General features: G+C 37.6%; 1 gene segment (V, D, J or C); it reads right to left on the reverse strand.

The window, feature by feature from the left end:
* Positions 1-204: 204 nt before the first annotated feature.
* On the reverse strand, positions 205-4,047 carry LOC124073816. The segment is given in 5 exon segments: positions 205-459; positions 1,487-1,593; positions 1,692-1,709; positions 1,822-2,166; positions 3,506-4,047. Coding segments are annotated over 5 exon segments (552 nt in total).
* Between the last annotated feature and the right edge of the window lie 7,641 nt (positions 4,048-11,688).

The raw sequence follows: 11,688 nt of genomic DNA on the forward strand, positions 1-11,688 counted from the left end.
TCACGTAGGCTGAGATACGTGGGAAGTGAATTCCTACCTTTGTGAATGCATGGAAACTAACTGCAACAAATAACAACTGTGTCATTCCATGTGACATGTGGGAAGGTTTGTATAGGGTGTGTTGACTTAAGGTACTGTATGTACTTTCTGATTTTTGGCAGGCAGCTCTGGGTTTACTTCATACAGACTTTAAAAGAAAGTATATCTCTTCTGAAAAAACCTTTATTGAGCATAAAGTTCACCATAAAGCAGTTCACAAGCACTTACACAGACTCTTACACAGTGCTTTTTAGTATCAATCAATTGGATATCAGATTAAATCAGTAATTAGCTTAGCTGTATTAAGCAGTGAAAGCAAATGCACTTACAACTTACAACTTACACTTACAACAACTTAATCAGTAGAATAATCTGGTTCATGCAGCTCTGCTCTCAGTTGTTATGTTTTCCAGGTGATCGCTGTGCAGCAGACAAAGAAGGACACATTATCAATGATTTATTCAATAAAAATCTGTTGTATTATTAATTCCAACACCTCATCTACCTTAGAGAAGTCCCTTTCCATGCACCTTGCTATCTAAATGTGATGCCGATTTCAAATGTTTCTCTCATATCTCAGTAGAGCGTTTGGAGCATGTGACTGTTGAATAGTTGTGTCCCCCACAATCTATATTGTAATTACTGCTATGTGCTGAGCACTTATTTATTACCAGCTGTGCACAAGCCGCACAACACTGGGATGAACCAAGTTTAAGAGATTTTTCCTTCACTTTAGTGAATTGAATTTTTTCCTGGTAAAAATATGTAAAACTTGTGTAGAAACAACAACAGTAACAAAAAAACAAAACAAAAAAATTCTGACTCAACAGCCTGAAATTATAAACATCCAAAATCCATCATGTGAGCAGATGCTAATTAAACCTGACTCCTGTAGATTATGTTTACATGTCACAAATTTGTCCTCACAGTTGTATTGTGAGAAACTTAATTGCTGTATAAATTACAGTCAAGGCTAACATTTTCAAGTGAGGAAAGTACTTTTAGTACTTTCTACAAAGCACAGGACTTCAAAACTGAAGGCCAGGATTCACGTTCTGAGTCTGTGGGTGGTTGTTAATAAAGTTAACATCTTGTGTCTTGTGCTTAAAGTCACTTAAGAGTTTTACTGTATTAAACAGTATTCAATATTTTGTGACTTTCTCAGTTTATTAACTGGCTGTTTCATTACTGTAATGCTGCATTTCATTTGCCCAAAAACTTATTATATTATTACATTATTATATTATTATATTTGATGTTGCAAAATACAACACTCATTTCAAGGGGACAAGCTTGCTGTGTGAAGGGCACAAAACATCTCCCTTTTATCTTTAGCCTACTGTTCTATTCTTTCAACTGTTCTCTTGTGGACAGTGTGACCCAAGTACAATACTTCCACTGGGATTTCCACAGTAGTATTCACATAGAATGATCATGTTGGACAAACCTGAAGTCTCCACACCAGAAACAGCACAAAGGCTCCATAGATACTGCTCTTGGCTATTAACACAGTGTAGGACAGCTTGGCAGCTTCTGTGATCCTCAAATATTTAACTTCAAAAAGGAAAAAAAACAATTGCAGCATTTTAGCGACATTGATTCAGTTGTGTTGATGCTTTGGGATGTTCAGGTTTATGCAAAATTACATTTACCTCTTTTCTTCTTCAGTCCTGATAGAAAAAAAGAAAGTAGATATTGTTTGTTTCTTGTTTCTTTCATTACAGTTGAGAATTTCACGTTGTTAAATACATGTTGGTTAATGTAATTTACAGATAACCATACCTAAGTCGGCGTAGACTCCACTGGATCTTTGTACAGTCTCGTTACCATTGATGATGCTGGCAGTGCAGAAGAACTTCTTGCCCGGTGAAAACCACAGTCTGAATGGGACACTCAGCCTGCTGGTGATGTTGTAAAACTCCCCGTTTCGCAGGGCAACGCTGTCAGTCGCTATGCCAGTGGTGACTTGTTTTCGATTAATTTTCCAGGACACACTCACATGGTCAGGGTAGAAACCAGAGACCACACACAATAAGGTCTTCTCCTTCTTGTTTTTTCTCTTTCCACATTCATTTTGTGACGGTCGAAGCACTTTCACTTTTGGCGCGGTGATATTACGGTTTGTTTCTGTGGGAAAAACAAGTCATCATTCAATCATCAACATTTCTGAAGAAATGATTATTCACTTTTTTTTGCCTAGACTTAGATGAGAAGATTGATACCACTCTCATGTCTGCATGAAAAGTATTTCGCTAGAGGCAGTAGCTTAATTTATCTTAGCATAAACACTGGAAATAGCTAGTCAAAAAACAACGACAACAACCATTTGGGGTTATGTGACAGATGGACTATTTGTAGGCAGGAACCAGTTACAGATGGAACAAGCAGGGACAGTACCTCAGTTTTGTACAAGTTGAACACATAGTTAATGGTATTACATGTAAATTAGTGAACTTTAAAAGTGCAAGTAAATGGATTATGTTCCCAGTTTATGCTAAGATAAGCTAACCTAACTGGCTGTGGCCTCCAGCTACATATTTACTGTACAGAGATTAAGTTTAGTTGTAGTTTAGTTTAGACATAAGCAGTTCTGAAGACAAAGGAGGATTTTTTCTAAACAAATATACAACTCCCACATGCTAATATGGTTCTTATGGTTCTTATTGCAGTGCTCACATTTAGAGCCATTATCATTCCGTTTCTTTCAGTCGTTTATTCTCTTACCAAGAACCTGCTGGTTGTTCTGGTTCACAACACAACACTCATAATTTTTACAACATCTAAACAAAACACTTACTATTATTACTAAATTATTATTGTTTGACTGATTTATCTCATTTTACTCCACAAGTTTTACATTGTTTTACAACTTTTATGTTGTGATTAGTATTAGTATTATTGTATCAGTAGGTCTATGACATTAATTTACAAGATTTTTTTTATAGTTTAAGTTGCTTTTTTTTGCATTACGAAAAATGACAGAAAATATATTTTAAGGGATATCCTTTAAATTCCAGGTTCACAGCATTGATTTTAATCTTTTTGAATTCCATGTAACTACAAAATTACATGGGGACACATCTCACATCCCAGCAACTGTTAAGACAAACTTTAAACGACCCCGTTTTTTACAATTAAATTTTAAAGTTACATAATTGTATTTGACCTTGCGTAAGACTGTAAGTTTGGTTCCGGTCCCAAAGTAGGCCTCTGACTGTAAACTCACAGTCGGTCAGTCACAGAGCTGATAAGGACTCACATTGAGAACAATAATCAGGGCATTCAGCCAATTCTTTTATTGCTACAGCAGTTTGCTGGAGAACAGACTGACCAGTTAGGACTGAAACAAAACCATCATGTGCCATAATTTCTGCTACATCTTTTAAGAGATAAAACTACATTTGCTGCCTCCAAACAAAATCACCTTAAAGCTTAAATGTCCATGCATACAAGCTGTTTATCTTACCTATGACAGTCAGTTTTGTTCCAGCTCCAAAGTAAGCCTTGGTAAAGTAACACATAGTTTTCAGACTTGACAAAAACAACCCACTGCTTCTTTCTTGATGCACCTCTTTGCAATTTATCCAAATTTGTCACACTTTGACATGAAGAAACCTTCAACGTGATGTACTGGAGCTGACAGTGAATTAAGTCACACTCAGCCACAATCAAACTATGACACTGAGGCAATTTTATCATGACTGAGCAGTTAGAACATTTATCATTACTTGCAAAGTGTCTTTCAGGAGTATTTTTACAGGGCATCAAATCTGAACAAAACCATTATTTACAATATTGTACTTCATTCAGTATTGATTTCTTGCCCAGAACAGTTAATCTGGTTCCTCCACTCACGTAAGCCCCATAACCACTACCAGCATACTGCCTCTGAACAGTGCTGAAGAGCCATGTTTTTTGCATTTTGCTTTTAATACACTATATGACTCAATCTCTAAATCATATACAGTATAAAGTATATTGCTTCATATCTGAACTCATAAGAAAAAAATCTGATGTCCTACTTACCAAGAACAGTCAGTTTTGTGCCTGGGCCAAAATAGGCTTCATAAGTGTCACAGTGCACACATTTAATATCAAGAAGTACTGAGCTAGATAAGAACTACAAAGGCGCAGCTATGAAAGCTTTCTAAAAACTTCACTCAAGCATCAGAGGTTTCAGTTATTCAGTCTTCACTGAGCTGTTTCCACCTAAAACAATCAGTTTTGTTTCAGCTCCGAAATATGTTTCGCTGAGATCGTCACTGTGTAGAAATGCAGTAAGATTCTATAATACATCATCTCAGAACCCTTTGCCTCTTTCGGAAATCTTCTTTTATTCTGAGAAAAAAAGAGATTTCCAATATCCCAAAATGCAATATCAAACTGAAACACTGGTTTTTATAATAGGATGAGTGCTGGCCAAAATCTTCTGGCCAAGTCAGTTTGATGGTTTCTCTGCATTCACAAACAACAAAAATATTTTCTTTGATGAACTGTGAGAGCTATTACTTACCCTGAATGGTGAATTTAGCTCCTTTTCCAATGTAAGCGTCAGCTCCACTGTCATACTGAGTGCATCCTCTACCAAAAAGTAACAAAACTGCCCATAACAGGCTCTTGGAATCAGACTAGCAGTCTGTGGTATTACTGTAGGTTCAGGACTTCATAACATCCAAGATCATTATTTCACTTTATTTGTCCTCACTGAAAACTTTGCTTTGTTTCATTTCTATCTGTGCCAAGTATCACAACCAACTTCTAGTGCTCCACACCGAACTTGTTCAGTGAGAGAGGTTTTTGTACAGCGGCTCTAGGGAACTGTATCACCGTGCCCCCCCATCCACACTGTGAAAAAGCGCTACACAAAAACCTGCAGTCTCTTTGCTCTTCCACTCTTTCCCTTCCCCACTCGGCTTTTCCATATCTCAGCCTCCATCTTTCTGTGTTTGCCTCTGAGAGCAGCTGTGCAGATCGGTTTGACTGACGGCTGAGGTGAGCTCCACAGCTAAGAAAAGAAGCAAGAAGGAAAAGAAAGCTTTGTGTTTCTATGAACAGTATCTGCACAGAGGAAGTGACATCTTTACTGGTCACACCTCCTTAACCCTCCTACTTTCCCTAAAAGATGAGACAGAACTTAAATACAGTGGCAATGTCAGCTATTCTTTTCTATCCAACATCAGAGTGAGATCATCTACAGAGCCAGATCACCATGAGACTTAGTGTGCTCATCTTTTTCCCCAGAAGATGATCACTGGTGACTTTACCTTTCATTTAGTGCCACCACAAGGTCAACCCCCCTTTTAACCTGCCTTAGACTAAGAGTCTAAGCCACTTGGTTAGACTGTACTTAGGCACAGCAGAGCTAAATATTAACATCAGCATGTCAATATGGTCATGATGACAATATTAAGCATGCTAAAATTTGCCAATTATCAGGAAATACAAAGCACAAGAGTACAGGAATGTTAATTAGTTTTGCAGGTCTTTGGTTATAAACCAAGGTTTTCACTAGTCGCACTGTTGACCTGATAAGATACACAGCGCAGGAACCTTTAATGTTTGTACAAACTTTTGCGCAAATCCTTCTTGTTTACATTAAGCCATTTCACTGAAAAACGACACAATATGACCTTCTGGAGAATGACTGTCTTTCTAAAACTTTGTGACAGTCCATCAGTTAGATGTTTAAATATTTCAGTGCAGACCAAAGGAGCTGCTAACACTGTTAAAAATCTGATCAAGCAAATTGTCATGTATTTACCAAACGTGTTCATGCTACCCAGATAATGAGCTTCTTTGTATTTTAGCCACTGTATGAGCTTCATGGCTCTTCCATCAGATGTAACATAATGTTATATTATCTAATAATGTCAGTAAAATGTTTTCAATGCAATCAATCAAAACTATAATGTACTGGCTGAAGTTTTATTGACTGATATAATGAAGTATTGTTATTACTGTTGTTAGTACAGTTCAAGCAGTGAAGGGGTGTCCATGCATACAAACTATAACATTATTTATGAAAGGTATGTATCAAGTGTTATGATGCTTGATATGTAGTGACAAATTTATCCTGTAGAGGTCAGTATATGATCAACTGTTAGGCCTGATCTTTCTTTCCAAATAAGAAAAAAAAAAAACCCTTTTTGATCAGGTTATGTAGCAAAATGATTTAAAGACAAAGAAAAAAGACATAGATGTGAAAGGAGAGCTGTGGGCTGTATACGACATAGAACCACTCACTATTCTGCCATAGCAAGTGTGTACTTAACTAACTGGTCAGCTTTGTGGTTCTGCACAAATATCATTGAGCTGAAAGACAAACAGTTTTGTTAATTATCAGTTGTTTGACATGTTGCTTCCACTTTCAGGTTTTAATGTACTTAATGAATGTAGAGTCAGAAAGCAAAAAAGCAAAAGCAAACCATCCATCCATCCATTTTCTATACCGCTTATCCATCAGGGTCGTGGGGGAGCTGGAGCCTATCCCAGCTGACTACGGGCGAGAGGCGGGGTACACCCTGGACTGGTCGCCAGTCAATCACAGGGCCAACACACAAAGACAGACAACCACACACTCTCACACTCACACCTAGGGGCAATTTTTAAAGTAGCCAATTAACCTAATGTGCATGTTTTTGGTATTGTGGGAGGAAGCCGGAGTACCCGGAGAAAACCCACGCAGGAACAGGGAGAACATGCACAAACTGCACATAGAAGGGCCCAGACCGGGATTCGAACCTGGAACCCTCTTGCTATGAGGTGACAGTGCTATCAAAAGCAAACCAAAGTCTGCTAAGCTAGTTAGCTTTAACAATCAACTAGTAGTTTAGCTATATTTAGCTCCTGCCTAGTTTAGCTATGTTATCCAATCTGCATTACTAAGAAGTCAGTTCTTCAAAATTCAAAGTTCCACAAAACTTGTGAAATGTTAAAATCATATTGAGGTGGTATCAAAAGTGAAACTAAACAGTTGAGATTTTGTTTTACTTATCTTTTTAGTAATGTCATTTCTCATGTTGTTAACTGCTTTCCTGCCTGTACAACATCCATTGCACGTCTGCCCGTCCTGGGTGAGGGATCCCTCCTCTGTTGCTCACCCTGAGGTTTCTTCCATTTATTCCTGTTAAAGGTTTTTCTGGGAGTTTTTCCTTAGTCGATGTGAGGGTCGAAGGGCAGAGGATGTTGCTGATGTTATGTTAAGCCCTTTGAGACAAACTGCTTGCAAAAATGGGCTGTGCAAACAAAGTTGACTTGACTTGACTTGACTTGACTTCAAAATGGAGATTTTTATGATATCAGCCAGGGAACAAAAACCACCAAATTTACTTGGTGTTATATTTATATTTGGTGTTAAATTATATAAGTTTAATGCCAGGTTCAGACTGCATGATATCAGTTCCATAGTATCCCAACCTGACACACGTGGCACTTAAGCATAGGCTGTGATATATCGTGATTATATTGCCAAAGGTATGGTTCTGCCTGACGCGGAGTGGAGCATGATACAGTCACAATATATCAAAGCCTGGAGTGGGCTATTTTAGAAAACTTTTACCAAGTATGGTAAAAGCGATATGACTGGCTCTTCTTTTTCCCATCTCTGCTTCTACATCCATGAAGTCAAGGACATTTCTTCTCCATTCAACATTCAAATAAAAGCGAAGAGAGAAAGTGCATTATAGTGGATTTAGGCAACTCCACACATGCTGCAAAGTTTGCTAAGTGAGAGAGAAGATGCTTTCTTTTTTATATACATATTCATATATACATTTATGTTATCTTGACTCTGTAATAACCATGTTTGCGCTGTCATTACTGCTGATACTGCAAATTGAATTAGAAAAGAAAAGGATCGTGGAACAGGGTTTTAGTCACTGAGTGGTATGAACCACATCACTGTGTGCTGGCTGCACAGTAATACACCGCAGAGTCTGATACATTCACACTGTCAATGATCAGCGCTCCTCTCAGTCTGCTTTCCCTTACAATCTTAGTTTGATTTATAAACTGCTCCTCATAGTTGGGTGGATTGATATCGTAGTTGTATCCCATTAAAGTCAAGGGTCCATTCTCTTTTTGCTGGTACCAGAGCATCACATAGAGATCTTTGTCATTGTGACTACATTTCATTTCAACCCTGTCGTTAACATTGACTATTTTGGGCTGAGACTGCTGAAATGTCACACTCTTGGCTTGACCTGTTGAGAGAGAGAGATTCAAAATATGGTTGATACATGCATTAGTTGGCAAAAACATTCATGGTATTGTAATAATATAGCTTCATGAAAACACTATTTTTGTTTCTTGTCTTTAGATCATATGTATTCTTAAAGAAACATTACCTGAAAGCAAAAGAAGAAGAAAAAGTTGGAGACATCTTAGCTGTGACATCTCGTTCAGTTGGAGGGACATATAATGGGAGTGACTGTTTCCCCCTGCACATATTCACTAGTAACTGCTGAAGGTGCTGAGGGTTTTTTGTGAGGGAGTGACATTAAACCACAACACTGTGCACTCGCAGCGCAGAAGTACACAGCTGAATGTGACAGGGCTGCTCTGCGAATGATCAGGGTTCCTTTTAATGTGCTTTCTCTCCTGATGTCAAACTGCTCCTCAAACTGTTCCTCAAAGCTTTGGGTGCCTTTTCCATATCCAAACCCAATGAGGATCATAGACTGACTGTCCTTGCTTTGCTGGTACCAGAGCATTACTGACTTGCTGCTGTCATCATGGCTGCAGCTGATGTGGACCTGAGTGTTCTCCTCCACTATCTGAGAAGGACTTTGATGCAAAGAGAAACTCTTGACCTGACCTGTGAATTTAGATGAGATCATTACTACAGAAGAGACGAGGAGAAAGTTTGCATATTTAACACATTGGAGAATATGTTCAAATGTACAATCTTACTTGGAAACCAGATGAAGAAAACACCAAATGCGTACATGAATGAAGACATTGTTCAATCGTACTTCTCTACGATTTTGGCTCTGAGTGAATGGGGGCATGTATTTGCATTGAGGAGGTGCTATACATCATCACGTGCCTACACCATGTGCTCCACCTGCACCTACTGGGTGAATCTAATCTTTAGCCCATTCATTTTTGACTTTATGTTCCTTTTATTTATGACAAAGAGTATAATATCTGACATGAGATCGTTCTTTTTGGAGGGTGCACTTACACAGGACCCAGCATGAATCCCATGGACTTCATTCTGTCCAGGCATTACTGATACTCACACAGCTCTTTCTGGACACTTGGAACCATAGGCCAGACATCCACACTGACTCATCTTTTTGTTATGTTTTAGAAGAGTTATTGTAATTTCAATAAAGTTGATTTTAACTTTATTCAACTGTTGGCCTGTTTAGTGTCGGTTAATGCCATTGCATGAGCACTAGTCCCTGTTCTGTTATGATTGATCATCATTTATCATCATCATCATCAGTTTTAATCACAGTTGTGATGTGAAACATAAGAAACCTGGCTATTTATGATCTCATGCTGCAACCATGCCTGACATTTATGCCAAATGATCAAATGAAACCAGACAAAGAGAGAAGGACAGCTTTCAGCCTGTGGACTTTGTTTTCACTCTCAGTAAGCTTCACTGAGAGTTTGTTTGCTGTCTGATCATTCGAACACCTCTGCTCCTGCCCTGGTGGACTTACGGTCAAATTTGCGATATATCAGCATAAACTCCATGAGATGTACCTTTTTACTTTCAAGATGGTCTGAAATTTCATCAAGTATGAGTAATATTTTCATAACAGATGTGGACAAAGCAATAAAAAAACTGAGAAGAGAATTTTAGAAAATCACTTTAAGAATGTCATAGAGAACCATGACCCATATCTGATTTAGCTGGTAATGACATCATTGTAGGATTTACAAACAACTCAAAAATGACTGAATTATGCGTTTACATCCAGACAATATATGATGCAGTTATTCGATGCTAAACAACATTGAGTTGTAAATTGTCTTAGACATTTATAAAGCTTTGCCTTCAGAAGAAACAATTTGTATTGCGTTATTTCATGACTGCAGACCAGCCAGTCTCCAGGAAAGAGTTTGTAGGAGTAAAACATATAATATTATACATATAATAATCATTAAAACAATGTTCATATCCATATGGAGGCAAAGTGTATCCTCCTGGCTGAAATGGAACCAAACCCTCCTCTCTAACAAACACATCACGTTGAATGATGCTTCACTGTTGGACTGAAGAGAGTTTGTTGAGTTTTAGCTTCAGAAAAGTCACCAAACAAATGGCAAGCAGTTTTTGTTCAAGTACAGAGAGTTCTCACATCACTGTGTTGGCTTAATTAATTGAAATGTGCATGTAATAATAACAAATTTGCACATAAAAAAGAACTTTAATTATGCGCTGAAACAAAAAGAATTGAGAACATAATTATGATGAAATACTGAGTTATCATAGTCATCCTTTCAAAATAAATTACGGTTATGATAGCAAGCTGAATGAATGTGCTGGTGGTTATAAAGGGAGATAGTTAAATACTACATAGCTCTGTAGTCGAAACCTTCAACTGTGAATAACAGGAAAACATTTTGTTTAAAATACAGGTGCAAGGAAGTGTGAACAGCAAAAGAGAGATGATAAAAAATGTGATGGGGGATGGACTGTGGTTTTGATACATTACACTGTGTAGATTAGCAATGGAGAAGTACACTGAACTGCTGTGTTTCTCTATTGTTAATGTGCTGGTCTTTTTGTATCTGCTCTTCCATCCAGCTTCACAGGTGCTTCAACCTTCTAACTGCTAACACGTACCTCTGTGATTGCTTTTAACACCTGTGGAAAACATGACCAAACATCAGAGCATTCAATAACATCAACATTGTGTGAACAGAAAGTTTTAATCAGAAATAAGACGATCATTTGTGTTTTCAAAGTATTTAATTCTTCCTCATTGTGTCTGCAATTATAATGTTTAATCACATCCATCCAGTAAGTTCAAAGGTAGATGGTGTCATCCTCCGTCAGCTACCACTGCTTCATTAGATCAGTATATATGTCATCATATACTGCCACCTGATGAGCAGAGATGGAACAGTCTATACATAGCTATACAGTACTGTCAATCATCTATGATAAGTCAACAAATTACATAACAAATTACAGCTCATAAAAAAATTACATGAAGACTTGAGAAGATGGATGAAAAAATAGGATGTAAAAGTGCATTATTTCAAGAAGGCGGAGCATGCTTACCACAATGGGGTTTTTTTAGTCTTTAATTCCCATTTCAGTTATCTTTCCAAAGATAACAGATTTCTGTAAGGGTCAAATTGTCTTAAGTCACTTTTCCTGCAAGCATCTTGACGTCACTACATGTTTCAATTAACTTGATATATATATACATATATGATATATATTATGATAATATTCTTTAAAATATTATTCATACAACAGAAATGTAAAATTGCCTGAAGAGTGAATCCCACTGAGTAATATAAATATTATATTAAAACTGTGTGATAGAGGGTTTTTGTTAAAGACACAATGCCCTGCAGCACTGAAATACACCACACTGTCCTTTGCTGGTGGTGGTACAGTGGTTAGAATTGTTGCCTCACTGCAAGAGGGTCCAGGTTCAAATCCTGGTTGGGGTATAG

Source organism: Scatophagus argus, chromosome 16, assembly GCF_020382885.2.
Source record: "Scatophagus argus isolate fScaArg1 chromosome 16, fScaArg1.pri, whole genome shotgun sequence".
In the NCBI taxonomy this organism is placed as follows: domain Eukaryota; kingdom Metazoa; phylum Chordata; class Actinopteri; family Scatophagidae; genus Scatophagus; species Scatophagus argus.